At 42.7% G+C, this 19160-nt stretch overlaps 1 protein-coding gene across 1 annotated transcript in view; it reads right to left on the bottom strand.

Annotated features, from left to right (window-relative positions):
* LOC111979392 (amyloid-beta A4 protein-like) overlaps positions 1 to 19160 on the bottom strand; it is a 48036-nt gene that overhangs the window by 19153 nt on the left and 9723 nt on the right. The window contains 3 exon segments of the mRNA XM_024009902.3: positions 8064 to 8176; positions 10143 to 10284; positions 10925 to 11092. Coding sequence (XP_023865670.1) covers positions 8064 to 8176; positions 10143 to 10284; positions 10925 to 11092 — 423 coding nt within the window.

The following is a 19160-nucleotide window of genomic DNA, read 5'->3' as shown; positions in this document are numbered from 1 at the left end:
AAAAAAAAGGAAAAAAAGAACGGGGACCATAAGCGCCCACGCTCAGAGCACGCCCGGAAACAAAGATCCGAACACCACAGCTCAGCAACCAGCGATCCACACCAGACCCTGAACCCCATGATGGTATATGTGAACTCACAAACAGCAGACAAAGCTTAAGGAACCCCCAAGCCCAGGGGATCTCACCCCTCTGAGAGAAGCACGCCCCCTGTTAGCCACCCCTGGATAGCCCTCCTGACAAACCCCCCCCCCCCCCACACCCACTGAGAATACACAAGAACACGATTGTACCCTCCTTGGACTCATGGGAGGACGGGAAACTTATTATAATTATATATATATTTTTTTTCTTTTCTTTCTCCCAAACACCAGCTGGGTCCCAAACATTCCACGCGGCGCCCTAAGACCTTCGCTGTCTGAGGACCAACTAGGTTCCACCTAGCAGCATAGATATTACACACAGGCACAAACAAACCTGAGAACACAGCAGAAGTGGTGGCCACAAGCACTGAAGGGAGTGAATTGAAAAGCTTTCTACTTTCCCCAATGCACAAGTGGTTATCTCAAACCCTGCATAGATGATCGTGGACTTCAGAAACAGGCAGGATGGGAGCCAGCCCTAATCCACATCGACGAGCAGTTAGTGGTGAGAAGGTGGGAAGTTAAAGTGTGTCCTCCGCGCGGTACACATCACGAACAAACTGAAAAATGGTCCACCCACACAGATCAGCGGTGGTGAATAGAGGCGCAGCAGCGCGCCTCTTCAACCTCAAGGAGCTGAAGAAATTTGGCTTCTTCACCAAAAAACACTCAAACTTTTACAGATTGCACCAATCGCGAGCATCCTATCGGGCTTGGTATCACCGCCTGGTACGGCAACTGCCTCCGCCCACAAGCCGTAAGGGCCTCTTCCAGGAGGGTTTTTAGTTGTGAGTGTCTGCACAACGCATTCACCGGGGCAAACTACCTGCCCTCCAGCAGGACACCTACACCACCCGATGTCACAGGAAGGCCAAAAAGATCATCAAGGACAACAACCACCCGAGCCACTGCCTGTTCACCCCGCTATCATCCAGAAGGCGAGGTCAGTACAGGTGCATCAAAGCAGGGACCAAGAGACTAAAAAACAGCTTCTATCTCAAGGCCATCAGACTGTTAAACAGCCATCACTAACATTGAGGGGCTGCTGCCAACATACTAACTCAGCTCCAGCCACTTTAATAATGGAAAAATTGATGTAATAAATCTATCACTAGCCACTTTATATAATGTTTACATTACATTACTCATTTCATATGTATATACTGTACTCTGTACCATCTACTGCATCTTGCCTATGCCGTTCAGCCATCGCTCATCCATATATTTTTATGTACATATTCTTATTCATTCCTTTACACTTGTGTGTATAAGGTAGTTGTTGTGAAACTGTTAGGTTAAGATTACTTGTTAGACTGCATGGTCGGAACTAGAAGCACAAGCATTTCGCTACACTCGCATTAACATCTGCTAACCATGTGTATGTGACAAATAAAATTTGATTTGATTTTCTACCACGAAAGACTTCCACCCTGCTACCATACAGCGGGTAAACGCAAGTATTTCCTGTGACTGTGCCTCAAAACCAAATGTTTTCCTGGCCCACCACTCYACCCTGGACTTGAACAGCCTYTATGACCAGGTCCACCTMTACAAGGCAGCAGTGCCCACCTTCGCCCGGACTCTAAAGGACATCGCTCTCAAACGCAGCCCCAACACTTCACACAGGAGCAACAAATCAATAGACACCCCGCCCAGACCAGCGAGACACGATCCCAGACCTGCGGGACCGCCCCTGGACCTACACATAGAGGACCCATGCCGAGAAGACCTACATCCAGACCACAACAACACCAGCCACATACACACCCCCACCCCAACCAATCAACACCCCCCCAAGTCAACCATTCCCACACCCCATTTAGGCCCCCTCAGATCAGACCTATGCCCCTCCTTCCCACCCCATCACCGCAAAGAGGGCCTCAACGTGGAAGTCACACATACGCCCAAACAGACCCAACCCTGAATATTACACTAGCCCTAGCCAATGGCATGTACCAGATGCTCAGCAGGCTCTGCTCACACTTACTGGCCTGAGGCCAAACCACACGACCAACAACATTGGACACTTTATGGAACACAAAGCCTTCACCATCTCATCCTGGAATATCCAAGGCCTGAGGTCATCTGCCTTTGGCCTAAAGAGCAGAAACCTGGACTTCATCAAAGAAATCGGAAATACAGACATTGTCATCCTACAAGAAACCTGGTATAGAGGAAACGGACCCACTGGTTTCCCTCTTGGTTACAGAGAGCTGGTAGTCCCATCCACYAAACTACCAGGTGTGAAACAGGGAAGGGACTCAGGGGGTATGCTAATTTGATATAGAGCAGACCTAACTCACTCCATTAAATTAATCAAAACAGGAACATTTCACATTTGGCTAGAAATTCAAAAGGAAATGATCTCAACAGAAAAAAATGTCCTCCTGTGTGCTACCTATATCCCCCCACTAGAATCCCCATACTTTAATGAAGACAGCTTCTCCATCCTGGAGGGGGAAATCAATCATTTCCAGGGAGAGAATGTACTAGTCTGTGGCGACCTAAATGCCAGAACCGGACAAGAACCTGACACCCTCAGCACACAAGGGGACAAACACCTGCCTGAGGTGTCAACATTCCCTCCCCCATATAACCCCCTAGGCACAACTATGACATCATAACCAACAAAAACAAGTCACAACTCCTGCAGCTCTGTCGCACGCCGGGTATGTCCATAGTCAATGGTAGGCTTCGAGGGGACTCCTATGGTAGGTACACCTATAGCTCATCTCTTGGCAGTAGTACTGTAGACTACTTTATCACTGACCTCAACCCAGAGTCTCTCAGAGCGTTCACAGTCAGCCCACTGACACCCCTATCAGACCACAGCAAAATCACAGTCTACTTGAACAGAGCAATACTCAATCATGAGGCATCAAAGCCTAAGGAAGTGAGTAATATTAAGAAATGCTATAGATGGAAGGAATGCAGTTTGGAAACCTCCCAAAAAAACTATTAGGCAACAAATTCAATCCCTTTTAGACAACTTCCTGGATAAAACATTCCACTGTAATAGTGAAGGCATAACCTTGGCAGTAGAAACTCTTAACAGTATATTTGATAGGCTTCCCTATTAAATCCAAAAATGTCAAATAGAAAACCGAAGAAAATCAACCACAATGACAAATGGTTTGATGAAGAATGCAAAAATCTAAGAAGGAAATTGAGAAACCTGTCCAACCAAAAACATAGAGACCCGGAAAACCTGAATCTACGCCTTCACTGTGGTGAATCACTAAACAATACAGAAATACACTATGGAAAAAGAGGGAACAGCACGTCAGAGATCAGCTCAATGTAATTGAAGAATCCATAGGCTCTAACCACTTCTGGGAAAATTGGAAAACACTAAACAAACAACAACACAAATAATTATCAATCCAAAATGGAGATGTATGGGTAAACCACTTCTCCAATCTTTTTGGCTCTATAACAAAGAACAAACAGCAAAAACATATTCTTGGTCAAATTCAAATATTAGAATCAACTATTAAAGACTACCAGAACCCACTGGATTCTCCAATTACATTGAATGAACTACAGGACAAAATACAAACCCTCCAACCCMAAAAGGCCTGTGGTGTTGATGGTGTCCTCAATGAAATGATCAAATATAGACAACAAATTCCAATTGGCTATACTAAAACTCTTTAACATCATCCTTCGCTCTGGCATCTTCCCCAATATTTGGAACCAAGGACTGATCACCCCAATCCACAAAAGTGGAGACAAATTTGACCCCAAAAACTACCGTGGGATATGCGTCAACAGCAACCTTTGGAAAATCCTCTGCATTATCATTAACAGCAGACTTGTACAATTCCTCAGGGTAAACAATGTACTGAGCAAATGTCAAATTGGCTTCTTACCAAATTATCGCATGACAGACCACGTATTCACCCTGCACACCCTAATTGACAAACAAACAAACCAAAACAAAGGCAAAGTCTTCTCATGCTTTGTTGATTTAAAAAATGCCTTCGACTCAATTTGGCATGAGGGTCTGCTATACAAATTGATGGAAAGTGGTGTTGGGGGAAAAACATACGACATTATAAAATCTATGTACACACACAACAAGTGTGCGGTTAAAATAGGCAAAAAGCACACACATTTCATCCCACAGGGCTGTGGGGGGGAGACAGGGATGCAGCTTAAGCCCCACCCTCTTCAACATATATATCAACGAATTGGCGAGGGCACTAGAACAGTCTGCAGCACCCGGCCTCACCCTACTAGAATCTGAAGTCAAATGTCTACTGTTTGCTGATAATCTGGTGCTTCTGTCACCAACCAATGAGGGCCTACAGCACCACCTAGATCTTCTGCACAGATTCTGCCAGACCAGGGCCCTGACAGTAAATCTCAGTAAAACCAAAATAATGGTGTTCAAAAAAGGTCCAGTCACCAGGACCACAAATACAAATTTCATCTAGACACCGTTGCCCCAGAGCACACAAAAAACTATACATACCCGTTATGGGAATTTTATGAATAATGACTAAAGGATTTATACATTTAATGTAGAATTATAACTAACAGAATGATATCCTGTCTGATGAAGAATGTTTGTCCATAAGAAAGAGGGACTGTTAGCAGGCAAGGAACTGTGGCAGACAACTTGTGACCTCTGTGGAACTGATAACAGGAAGGAAGTCTCCCCACCCAGGGAGGGGAGAAACCTTGGGCTTGTAGTAGATTGTATAACAGGTGGCAGGCAATGTATGAGAAGGAGAAGACTTGTGAACTATGTTGCCATTGTATCTGAGAGAAGGAGGGACATTTATGACGAAATGTGAGGTATATAGACCAATGTACAGGAAATGATAGGCAGAACGTTCCGTAAATAAACATTTGACTATTGTAGACTGGGCCTCTGTCTGTTTTTATTTCTATCAGTATCCTACAAATCCTGATATAGCAGACTGAGTAATTTAATTTAATTGGTTAAAGAACATGAGAACTGAATTCTCTTAACAATACCTTGGCCTAAACATCAGCGCCACAGGTAACTTCCACAAAGCTGTGAATGATCTGAGAGACAAGGCAAGAAGGGCATTCTATGCCATTAAAAGGAACATAAAATTCGACATACCAATTAGGATCTGGCTAAAAATACTTGAATAAGTTATAGAACCCATTGCCCTTTATGGTTGTGAGGTCTGGGGTCCGCTCACCAAGAATTCATAAAATGGGACAAACAACAAATTGAGACTCTGCATGCAGAATTCTGCAAAGATATCCTCCGTGTACAACGTAGAACACCAAATAATGCATGAAGAGCAGAATTAGGCCGATACCCACTAATTATCCAAATCCAGAACAGAGCCGTTAAATTCTACAACCACCTAAAAAGGAAGCGATTCCCAAACCTTCCATAACAAAGTCATCACCTACAGAGAGATGAACCTGGAGAAGAGTTGGACTTGGGGCTCTGTTCACAAACACACACACCACAGAGCCCCAGGTCAGAAACACAATTAGACCCAACCAAATCATGAGAAAACAAAAGGATAATTCCTTGACACATTGGAAAGACTTTAAAAAAACAGMGCAAACTAGAATGCTATTTGGCCCTAAACAGAGAGTACACAGTGGCAGAATACCTGACCACTGTGACTGACCCAAACTCAAAGAAAGCTTTGACTATGTACAGACTCTGTGAGCATAGCCTTGCTATTGAGAAAGGTCGCCGTAGGCAGACCTGGCTCTCAAGAGAAGACAGGCTATGTGCACACTGCCCACAAAATGAGGTGGAAACTGAGCTGCACTTCATTACCTCCTGCCAAATGTATGACCATATTAGAGACACATATTTCCCTCAGATTACACAGATCCACCAAGAATTCGAAAACAAACCCGATTTTGATAAACTCCCATATCTACTGGGTGAAATATCACAGTGTGCAATCACAGCAGCAATATTTGTGACCTGTAGACACRAGAAAAGGTCAACCAGTGAAGAACAAACACCATTTTAAATACAACCCATATTTATGCTTATATATTTTCCCTTTTGTACTTCGTTACAACACTGTATATATACATAATATGACATTTGTAATGTCTTTATTCTTTTGGAACTTCTGTGAGTGTAATTTTTATTGTTTATTTCACTTCTGTATATTATCTACTTCACTTGCTTTGGCAATGTTAACATATGTTTCCCATGACAATTAAGCCCCTTGACCTGAATAGAGGAGAGAAAACTAGATAGACGAGAGAGAACACTAGCTAGATAGAAAAGAGAGAACACTAGCTAGATAGACAGAGAGAGAACACTAGCTAGATAGACAGAGAGAGAACACTAGCTAGATAGACAGAGAGAGAACACTAGCTAGATGCAGAGGAGAGAACACTAGCTAGATTAGACAGGAGAGAGAACACTAGCTAGATAGACAGACCGAGAGAACACTAGCTAGATAGACAGAGAGAGAACCCTAGCTAGATAGACAGAGAGAGAAACTAGCTAGATAGCGGAGAGAGAACACTAGATAGATAGAGGAGAGAGAACACTAGATAGATAGAGGAGAGAGAACACTAGATAGATAGAGGAGAGAGAACACTAGATAGAGAGGTGAGAATACTAGATAGAGGAAAGAGAACACTAGATAGATAGAGAATACTAGATAGAGAGGTGTGAATACTGGCAGAATACCTGACCACTGTGACTGACCCAAAATGAAGGAAAGCTTTGACTATGTACAGACTCAGTGAACATAGCCTTACTATTGAAAGGCTGCCATAGGCAGACCTGCCTCTCAAGTGACAGGCTATGTGCACACTGCCCACAAAAGTAGGTGGAAACTGAGCTGCACTTCCTAACCTCCTGCCAAATGTATGACCATAGAGACATATTTCCCTCAGATTACACAGATCCTCAAAGTATTTGAAAACAAATCCAATTTTGATAAATTCCTATATCTGTTGGGTGTAACACTAGTGGGCCATCACAGCAGCAAGATTTGTGACCTGTTGCCACAAGAAAAAGGGCAACTAGTGAAGAACAAACACCATTGTAAATACAACCCATATTTATGTTAATTTATTTTCCCTTTTGTACTTTCACATCATTACAACACCGTATATATACACATAATGACATTTGTAATGTCCTTATTCTTTTGTGTGTAATGTTAAGAGAGAATATAACATTTGACTGAACCAAAATATAAATACAACATGTAAAGTGTTGGTCCCATGTTTCATGACCTGAAATAAAAGATCCCAGAAATGTTCCATACACAAAACATTCTGCACAAATGTGTTTACATCGCTGTTAGTGAGCATTTCTACTTTGACAAGATAATCCATCCACCTGACAGGTGTGGCATATCAATAAGCTGATTAAATAGCCTGATCATTTCACAGGTGCACCTTGCGCTGGGGACAATAAAAGGCAACGACAATGTGCAGTTTTGTCACACAACACAATGCCACAGATGTCTCAAGTTTTGAGGGAGCGTGCAATTGGCATGCTGACTGCAGGAATGTCCAACAGAGCTGTTGTCAGAGAACGTGTAACCACGCCAGCCCAGGACCTCCAATTCCAGTTTCTTCACCTGCAGGACCGTCTGAGGAGGGGGTGGTGCTGAGGAGTAATTCTGGCTGTAATAAAGCCCTTTTGTGGGGAAGAACTAATTCTGATTGGCTGGGCCTGGCTCCCAAGTGGGTGGGCCTATGCCATCCCAGGCCCCCCCAGGCCCAATAATGTGAAATCCATACATTTGGGCCTAATGGATTAATTTCAATTGACTGACTTCCTTCGATGAACTCAAACTCAGTAAAACCTTATAAATTGTTCATATTTTTGTTCAGTAGACAGATAGAGAGGAGAGAGAGTACTAGATAGATAGAGGAGAGACCAGAGAGCAGAGACCTGAACAGAACTGTGTGATAAGCCATGAAAGTGTCCTGACCTCTTTAGCCACGGTGTGCCAGTGCAGGTGGCTCTCACACATGTCCATTCTCTCCTGGTGCAGGAACTTGCACTTATCAGGAACCAGCAGGGCATCACTCACAAACTCCCCAACTGCAAAACACAGATTAATGATTCTCACACACACAAGGAAATTGTGCAATATGTATAATGTATGTGGTTACATGAGAAGCGTACAATGTGTATGACAGAGGTAACGTGCAATGTAAAGTGCATTCGGAAAGTATTCAGACCCCTAGACTTTTCCACATTTTGTTACTTTACAGCCTTATTCTAAAATTGATTAAATAGTTTTCCCCCCTCATCAATCTACACAAAATACACCATAATGACAATGCAAAAACAGATTTTTAGATTTTTTTTGTGCAAATATGATTTTTTAAAACTGAAATGTCACATTTACATAAGTATTCAGACCCTTTACTCAGCACGTTGTTGAAGCACCGTCGGCAGCGATTACGGCCTTGAGTCTTCTTGGGTATGACGCTACAAGCATGGCACACCTACAGAACCAGTCAAAAGTTTGGACACCTACTCATTCAAGGGCTTTTCTTTGTTTTTTACTATTTCCTACATTGTAGAATAATAGTGAAAACATAAAAACTATGAAATCATCATAACCAAAGAAGTGTTAAATATATCAAAATCTATTTAATGATGACAGCTTTGCACACTTGGCATTCTCTCAACCAGCTTCATGAGGTAGTCACCTGGAATGCATTTCAAATCAACAGGAGTGCCTTGTTAAAAGTTAATTTGTGAAATTTCTTTCCTTCTTAATGCTTTTGAGCCAATCAGTTGTGTTGTGACAAGGTAGGGTGGGTATACAGAAGATAGCCCTATTTGGTAAAAGACCAAGTCCATATTATGGCAAGAACAGCTCAAATAAGCAAAGAGAAACGACCGTCCATCATTACTTTAAGACATGAAGGTCAGTCAATGTGGAAAATGTCAAGAACTTTGAAAGTTTCTTCAAGTACAGTCGCAAAAACCATCAAGCGCTATGATGAAACTGGCTCTCATGAGGACCGCCACAGGAAAGGAAGACCCAGAGTTACCTCTGCTGCAGAGGATAAGTTCATTAGAGTTACCAGGCTCAGAAATTGCATCCCAAATAAATGCTTCATAGAGTTCAAGTAACAGACACATCTCAACATCAACTGTTCAGAGGAGACTGCGTGCATCAGACCTTCATGGTCGAATTGATGGAAAGAAACCACTACTAAAGGACACCAATAAGAAGAAGTGACTTGATTGGGCCAAGAAACACGAGCCATGGACATTAGATTTTTGGTTCCAACCGCAGTGTCTTTGTGAGACGCAAAGGTGAACAGATGATCTCCGCATGTGTGGTTCCTACCGTGAAGCATGGAGGAGGAAGTGTGATGGTGCTTTGCTGGTGACACGGTCTGTGATTTATTTAGAATTCAAGGCACACTTAACCAGCATGGCTACCACAGCATTCTGCAGCAATGGTACCCTTCCCCAGATCTGTGCCTTGACACAATCCTGTCTCAGAGCTCTACGGACAATTTCTTTGGCTTGGTTTTTGCTCTGACATGCACTGTCAACTGTCGGACCTAATATAAACAGGTGTGTGCATTTCCTAATCATGTCCTATCAATTGAATTTACCACAGGTGGACTCCAATCAAGTTGTAGAAACATCTCAAGGATGATCAATGGAAACAGGATGCACATTAGCTTTATTTGGAGTCTCATAGCAAACGGTCTGAATACTTATGTAAATAAGGTACCTGTTTTTTTAATACATTTGCAAAAAAATTCAAACAACCTGTTTTCGCTTTGTCATTGTGGGGTATTATGTGTCGATTCATGAGGATTTGTATTTATTTAATCCATTTTAGACTAAGGCTGTAACGTAACAAAATGTGGAAAAGGTCAAGGGGTCTGAATACTTTCCGAAGACACTGTATGTATTATGTTGTTTGTAATGAACAGTAATTACTATTTTGTATACAGCGTTACTGTTGGTCTAAGCCAGTTTTCCCCTCAAGGACATTAAACTTTATGCTATCCTATACACACATACAACTTACCCAGGCAGCGGTAGGGCACCACGATGTGTGTGTGACTGCTACACTCCTTGCGTCCCTTCTTGCGTCCCTTCTTGCACCAGCTCTGAATGCTGACTGGCTGGTTGGCCTCCACCACGTTAGTGATCTGGAGCTCAGGGTACACCTGGGGGAAAGAGCAGGCTTTAATGAATGTACTTCTCACAGTTGTTTTCTATGGGTTTAATATTCCAGACATTTACCTCAGACCTCCCCCTTTCCTATCGCTTCCCTTGTTCCTTTTTCTCTCCCTAATCTCATTCTGTTCCCACCCCTCCATCATCCCACTCCTTTCCCCCCTCTCTCCTACCACTCACGTTTTTCTCTCTCCCAACTCTCCCTCCCTCCCACCTCTCTCTCCCCCTCCTCAACGCCCCTCCCTCCCTCACCTCCCACCCTCGCCTCCCACCTCTCCCTCACTCCCACCTCTCCCTCTGTCTCTCACCTACCCCTCTCCCACATCTCCATCCCTCCCACCTCTCCCATCTACCCCTTTCCTTCCTTCCCTCCCCATCTCCTTCCCTCCCCCTCCCACCTCTCCTTCCCTCCCACCTCTCCCTCTAACCGACCTCTCCCTCCGCCCACCTACCCCTCCCTCCCATGTCCCTCCACCTCTTTGCCTCCCTTCCAACCCTCCCTTTCACCCAACCCTCCCTCTCTCACCTAACCCTCCCTCTCTCACCTAATCCACCCTTTCCCACCTAATCCACCCTCATCTGATGCCTCTTCCACCTATCCCTCCCTCTCATCCCCCCCTCTCCTCCTACCTCCTGGCAGTACTGCAGGATGCCCTCCTTGGTTCCGATGCAGCTCTTGGTGCCGAAGGGATCCGACTCCCACTTGCCACTCTGAACATTGACATGCATGTTGAATTTCCCACAGAACATGGCTACCTGGGGCTCTGCCAGCAGACCCACCGAGTCATCAGAAGGCACCTGCAGTGAAGGAGGAGTGCAGAGGGAGTCAAATTACTGTAAATAAATGTTTTAAAACGTTATTTGCAGTTGAAGTGCACTCAAAATCTAAACCAGCGGTCAAAATACACATTACTCCCCCGCTCGCCTTCACTCTTTCCAACAAAGTTGAACGCAAAACATTCTGGGGTCATTGTTTTTCCCCACTCTTTTTGTTCCGTGATACAATGGGAGGAAGTTTCATTGTAGCTGGCCGTCTGGCGCACGTCGGAAAAGAAGGATGCCGCAAACTAACAAAACAGAAGCCTGCTGCCATTCTGCTGGTAAATGGCCTGTGAAAAGGAAAACACAACGATCCATTCCCTAGATTGATGATACTCATTAAAAAAACTAGGCCCTTGTTATTTCTGCAGCCTGTAGTGTAGCAGTTAATGATAAATTACCACACAAACTTGGACGTATGTGCTATATCTTTTCTCCCCATATTCATCGTTTCCATTTTGTATGCAATACATGTGTTATAGATGGACACATACAGTGCCTTCAGGAAAGTTCAGACCCCTTGACTTTTTCCACATTTTGTTAGGTTACAACCTTTTTCTAATATTGATTAAACATTATTTTTATTTTTTTTAAGTTAACAGATATTACATTTACATAAGTATTCCGACCCTTTACTCAGTACTTGGTTGAAGCACCTTTGGCAACAATTACAGATTGAGTCTTCTTGGGTATGACGCTACAAGCTTAGTACACCTGTATTTGGGGATTCTCCCATTCTTCTCTGCAGATCCTCTTTAAGACCGGGCTCTGCCTGGGCCACTCAAGGACATTCAGAGACTTGTCCTGAAGCCACTTCTGTGCTGTCTTGGCTGTGTGCTTAGGATCATTGTCCTGTTGGAAGGTGAACCTTCGCCCCCAGTCGGAGGTCCTGAGAGCTCTGGAGCAGGTTTTCCATCAAGGATCTCTGTACTTTTCTCCGTTCATCTTTGCCTTGATCTTGACTAGTCTCCCAGTCCCTGATGCTGAAAAACATCCCCACAGCATGATGCTGCCACCACCATGTTTCACCGTAAGGATGGTGCCAGGATTCCTCAAGRCGTGACGCTTGGAATTCAGGCCAAAGAGCTCAATCTTGGTTTCATCAGACCAGAGACTCTTGTTTCTCATGGTCTGAGAGTCTTTAGGTGCCTTTTGGAAAACTCCAAGCGGGCTGTCATGTGCCTTTTACTGAGGAATGGCTTCAGTCTGGCCACTCTACGATAAAGGCTTGATTGGTGGAGTGCCACAGAGATAGATGTCCTTCTGGAAGGTTCTCCCATCTCCACAGAGGAACTCTGGAGCTCTGTCAGAGTGACCATCTGGTTCTTGGTCACCTCCCTGACCAAGGCCCTTCTCCCCCGATTGCTAAGGCGGACAGCTCTAGGAAGAGTCTTGGTGGTTCCAAACTTCTTCCATTTAAGAATGATGGAGGCCACTGTGTTCTTGGGGACCTTCAATGCTGCAGAAATGTTGGTACCCTTCCCCAGATCTGTGCCTCGACACAATCCTGTCTCGGAGCTCTACGGACAATTCCTTCGACCTAATGGCTTGGTTTTTGCTCTGACATGCACTGTCAATTGTGGGACCTTATATAGACAGGTGTGTGCCTTTCCAAATCATGTCCAATCAATTGAATTTACCACATGTGGATTCCAATCAAGTTGTAGAAACATCTCAAGGATGATCAATGGATACAGGATGCACCTGAGCTCAATTTCAAGTCTCATAGCAAAGGGTCTGAATACTTATGTCAATAAGGTATATGTTTTTATTTAGAATAAATTAGCAAATATTTCTAAAAACCTGTTTTCGCTTAGTCATTATGGGGTATTGTGTGTAGATTGCAGTTTTATTTTTTTTAATCCATTTTAGAATAAGGCTGGAACGTAACATGTGGAAAAAGTCAAGGGATCTGAATACTTTCCGAAGGCACTGTATGTTGCCCTTTAATTTCTTATAGCAGCAGTGAAGAAACAAGCATTTTTCAATAGATGCTATTAATGTGTCTGACCCAACACCCTGTGGAATTCAGGGAGTCTGGTTTGCGCTCACAAGGTGCTTGTTTTGTTATAGCCTACCTTAGGGCTGACCCCATTTAGTCAACTGGTCGATTGTTTGGTCAACCAAGATTTTTTTCAGTCGAGTAGTGGCAAATATATATTTTAATTATGGAACACAAGACACCTGTCTGATTCACACCTGTCTGAGTGGACTAATCTATTGTGGAGGTTGTGAAGATGGCACACCTGTTAAGGGTTTGTWCTGGAGGCGAAGTCACGTGCAGGAGAGCAGAGTGTAGTGAACAGGCACTCTTTTTATTCCGGTTCAACGAAAGCACAAAGTACATAAATGTGCCCAAACACGGAACATAGACAAAAAGTATGGCGCGTAACAATACCCACATAACATAAATACAATTTCACACAAAGATATAGAGGGGAACAGAGGACTAAATACATGCAGTGTGATTAGGGAATGAAACCCAGGTGTGTATGGAACAAGACAAAACAAATGGAAATATGAAAAATGGAGCGTCGATGGCTAGAAAGCAGGTGACGTCGATCGCCGCCCGAACAAGGAGAGGAGCCGACTTCGGCGGAAGTCGTGACAACACCAGTAACACATTTACCGTTAATTACCATTTCTCATCTACAATGTTGGTTTGGTTACGGTCATTTCTGTTAATGCATTCAATATATTATTACAGTCTTCCCTATGTCATTGTAGGAGTGGACATGTTTGCAGAGCGCACAACCTAGGTGACACTTCAGGAAAGAGTTTTGGTTTATTTCATTCCATGTTTATTTTTGGTTTATTTCATTCCAATTTATTCATTGTCTTTTGTTTAGAGCGCTCCTGTCAATCTTGAGTAAGGACACGCACCTGATTAGACATAGAACTAGGCCTAGGCTTCTGAAAGTAAGTAAAATAAGTATATTTAAAAACAATGACAATAGTTCCTCAACGTAGCCTATTTGAAAAATCTTTCCAGCACTCTCTCTTTCCATAACCACTCATTATGTAAGGGGAAAACATGTATTGTTCTGATCAGGTGGAAGTGTCATAAAAAAGGCATACCTGATTACTTACTATCACTTGCGCAAATAGCCTACAGCTGTGTCTGTCTGTCCGGAGCTCACAGGCCCAGGGAACTCTGGGGCCTAGAATATTTTATACAATGTTGCAAGTTTGCTAGCACCAGCTTCAAGCTGGACCCAAGTTAAAAGTTATTATTTGTAGGCAATTGTTTCACATATTGGCAATGGCAATAGATGTTACTTTTAGATTTATATCATTTTAACTTAGATAGAATTTTGATGAATCATATGACATTGATTTTGAGATATGAAGACTTTATTATAAATKAAATGAAGCTGTTCTAAGAAAAGGTGCATATGAAAATCAGAACTGGCACGCAGATCAGTAGAAATGGTACCATAACTTGGCACTCCAAATGGAAAAGGTTGTCGACCGCTGGTGTAGCCTATTACCGGCAACTTCAGGAGATTAAAGGCAGAATCTGTGAAGACCAGCAGCATCGGGCAGGCTATATTCTGGTTAGCCTATATTGATCTCTGGCTCCCTCTTTAGTAATTTGTGTCTCTTAATTTGTAATTGCAGTGCTTAAAGCTTCAGGCAAAGTAGCCGACATATAGTTGATTTTATTCAAACACAGGGTGTGTCTATATTTGGAAAAATACACATTTGAAAATATGGACCAATCGATTGTTCAAAAGAACCACCGACTCTCGATCAAACAATATTTCGTTTTTTGTCTGGGACAGTCCTTGCCTACCTGCAGGGAAGCTCTTTGACACTGCTGGTTAATTAAGTCTTTGTCTAGTTTATTTGTGTTTAATTGTAAGGGGCCCTCGAGGAACATGGCTGACATGAAGAACACAAACATGAACCATAGTTATCATCCATTAAGGAGCCTGAATGGATGTTGATATTATGAGGTGGTAGTGGGATGCCAGAACCAACTTATGCGATGGGGAGAGGACTACAGCATTTCCAAGATGGTGTCAACAGCAACGATGTTGGTATGGCAACGGAAAGGGAGACAGCATCAGCCGGGTTGCAGGTGTTGGTGCCTTCTAGAATCTTAATTCACCACCTGGTCATCTGGAGTGAAGACACTCACCATAGATTCACTAGGCCTGAGTCAGCACACTGAACTAGGTTAAGGTGCTGGTTGATGCAGGAGTTGCCATTCATGGGAAAATCCACCTAAAATATATATTTTAAGAAGCAGTCTCATTTGTCACATCCTCATGATGATGCGTTTTACATCAAATTATGCATTTCGCATCATCATGATGATGTGGCAAGTGACACTGCTTATGGAGTGGATTTTTCCCTTAAGCACAGATCTAGGATCAGATACCCTCCCTGAATCCACCAATCGTCAGCTAGGGCTGTCCTGGTTCCACAGGTTTCCTCAGGCTGTGCCGATCTCTGAACAATTTGTTGATAGAGAAGGAATCCCTGTAACAGTAGTGGGAACGAGACAGAGAGAGTACATGCAACTGTACCATTGACCATGATCAGCCACAGACCAGCCTGGTTTTGGCCACTCAACATTACACAGTATGTGACATGCAAGCAGTAAAACAATCCCAAGAAAAGTCCTTGTTATTGAGGGGGTCAGTTGTAACAGGAGTAACAACAGAAATCCCATTCCACATGATTAGGACCTTGGGAGTGCCTGTTATGCTTAGGAAAAAGGAAGCTTGTGTTTATGTAGCTTGTCTTGTTCCAACCATGCCAGGATTTGATACCTGCCACTGGCTGATTAGCACTCTAGTACCAACCATAGCCTACCATGAGACTAGAGCAAGCTAGCTAGCTAGGTGACAGACAGTTGACTTCAGGTCCCACCATCTCCGGGAAGATGACATCYCAAGGAGAGGCTGCACATAGCAGAGTAAGTACCACCTTCCCTGAGAGGAAATTACGTGGCATGTGATGGCGTGGTGGGCACGACTCGTCCAATGAATCTTAAAATCTGCGAAATTAGCCTATAACTAATTACACTACGGATAACAGAAAACGTTGAACTTTTTATAGATTGTCAATTCGATATGCTTGAACAGCAAATCAAAGTGACCAAGAGAGATTATTTATCCTTCCAAACATAACAATGGATGAGGATGCGGGTACAACAATGTCCAAAAAGGACAGTGCATTGACGGCAAGCATGTACATACAGCCTCAACAGCTTGATCTATTGCCCGGAGTAATGGAGGACATCGAGGCCCTCAAGGTAGTAATGGATAACAGCAACAAATGAATGGGAGAAATAAGGACTGAAAACAAGTTTGAAAGCGACATAAGACTCCCTACAATCAACGACGAAACWCCTGAGTGATAACACTAAAATGAAAGTGGAGCTACTTGACCTAAAAATGCAGAAGCATGACAAATAGTCATAAAGGGAGTGAAAGAGAATGAAAGGTGAAGGATTTTACTAAACAATCTTAAAAATGGCCAACAAACAGGTGGATAAGATTGATTTCCAAAGGGTGCATCGTTTAGGCCAAAGGGTTCCCCAGAAACCCTGACCCATTCTTGCTAGACAAGGTGGCCGTGTTGGAAAGGGGTAGGGAGTTGAAGGGCACACCATTCTCTATCAACGAAAAACTCCCCCATGAAATAATAAAGAGACAACGCATCCTTTATCCCATTTTCAAAAGACAGAGCAGAGAAACAGAATGTGCACTTAGTATTGGATAAGCTGTACATGAACAACCAGCTCTTCAGGGAATCAAAGGTTACAATGTGTCGACCTCTAGTAAAAACGGTTRTTTTTTGTCTCCATCAGGCTACTAGGCCACAAACAATCCGTAAAGGGCAAGGTGCCATTACAGTAGGGCTGTCCCTGACAAAAAAAAAATCTTGATCAACCTAGAGTCGTCTGTTCTTTTGACCAATCGATTGGTCAACATTTTTAAAAATGTGTATTTTTCCATATATAGACACCCTATGCTCGAATAAAATCAACTATACTGAACAAAAATAAAACTCAACATGCAACAGTTTCAAAGACTTTACTGAGTTACAGTTCATAGAAGGAAATCAGTACATTTAAATAAATTCATTAGGCCTTAATTAATCTATGGATTTCACATGACTGGGTTGGCATAGGTCTACCCACTTGAGAGCCAGGCCCACCCACTGGGGAACCAGGCCCAGCCAATCAGAATAATTTTTTCCCCACAAAAAGGGCTTTATTACAGACAGAAATACTCCTCAGAAATAGGGCACAAATAGACACATTTATAGGTCTACATTTGCACTCAGGCCAGGTAGCCTAGGCCTAGTTCTATGCGTAATCAGGTGCGTTTCCTTACTTAAGATTGACAGGAGCGCTCCAAACAAAAGACAATGAATAAATTGACAACTCGTAAATGGAATTAAATAAATCTAAACTTTTCTCACAAGTGTCACCTAGGTTGTACGCTCTGCAAACATGTCAACTCCTACAATGAAAACAGTAAGACTGTAATAATAATAATAATAATACATTGAATGCATTAACAAAATTACAGTAACCAAACAAACGTAGATTAGAAATGATCGGAATGAATGGTAAAATGTACTCCTGGTGATACTGCTATGCGATACCCGCTGCCTCCGCAATGGATTAGTCCACTAACACAGGTGTCTCGTGTGCCATAATTTTCCCATGGTGCTGGACAATTTTGATCTTATTTGTTTTGTCTACGCTCTAGTTCTCCCTCCACACCTTTTCCACGTTTTGTAAAACAGCATTGGAACAGTGACCCTGGTGCAAAAGGGGATGTCCTGGAATCACACTTTATAAAGATCTAAAGTTACAATATACAACAAATCACTATAATTACAATTTCTACATATTAATGTTTTATTATTATTATTCCCTATTTGTCCTTTAGTGTCAAGGGCAATTATACATTAGGATTATGTATTATTTTCAAGGGTGTTGGGATGTATAAATCAGATACCCATCAGTTATTGCAGGTTCCTCAAATTATATTTTCAATGCTAGAATATCAACAACGATGAATCAAATTGACAACATCTTTTCAATTTATTAATCTCTTTTTACTGACATTCTGATCTAATGAAATGAAGGAATGTCTTTCCTCTATTGTGATTGTAGGGATGTGAATTAGTGAGTCTATAATTTTCAGCAGAATTTGGCTTTCCTTTGTTGTATTTGACAACTGCCAACTTGCAAAGTGAGCCAATAATGAGCAGCTGTATATGGATATTTGTGCATCACTGTTTTTATGACAGTAATGAGGATATAATTATTTATTAGTACACTGCTCAAAAAAATAAAGGGAACACTTAAACAACACAATGTAACTCCAAATCAATCACACTTCTGTGAAATCAAACTGTCCACTTAGGAAGCAACACTGATTGACAATAAATTTCACATGCTGTTGTGCAAATGGAATAGACAACAGGTGGAAATTATAGGCAATTAGCAAGACACCCCCAATAAAGGAGTGGTTCTGCAGGTGGTGACCACAGACCACTTCTCAGTTCCTATGCTTCCTTGCTGATTTGGTCACTTTTGAATGCTGGCGGTGCTTTCACTCGTGGTAGCATGAGACGGAGTCTACAACCCACACAAGTGGBTCAGGTAGTGCAGCTCATCCAGGATGGCACATCAATGCGAGCTGTGGCAAGAAGGTTTGCTGTGTCTGTCAGCGTAGTGTCCAGAGCATGGAGGCGCTACCAGGAGACAGGCCAGTACATCAGGAGACGTGGAGGAGGCCGTAGGAGGGCAACAACCCAGCAGCAGGACCACTACCTCCACCTTTGTGCAAGGAGGAGCACTGCCAGAGCTTGGAGTTACATTGTGTTGTTTAAGTGTTCCCTTTATTTTTTTGAGCAGTGTAGTAGTAGTATATTATGTTCTACATTTTGCTGTTGTCTGGGTATTTGTTTATTAGGTCTTATTGTCCTCAGTACTACCGAATGTATTTATTTATTTTCATTCACTCCGTTTTTTATTTGTTATGTGGCTAATTCCTAAAGAGGATTCTCCTCT

The sequence above is a fragment of the Salvelinus sp. IW2-2015 genome, linkage group LG2, assembly GCF_002910315.2.
Source record: "Salvelinus sp. IW2-2015 linkage group LG2, ASM291031v2, whole genome shotgun sequence".
Taxonomy (NCBI): Eukaryota; Metazoa; Chordata; class Actinopteri; order Salmoniformes; family Salmonidae; genus Salvelinus; species Salvelinus sp. IW2-2015.
This window is presented reverse-complemented; position numbering and strand designations above follow the sequence as displayed.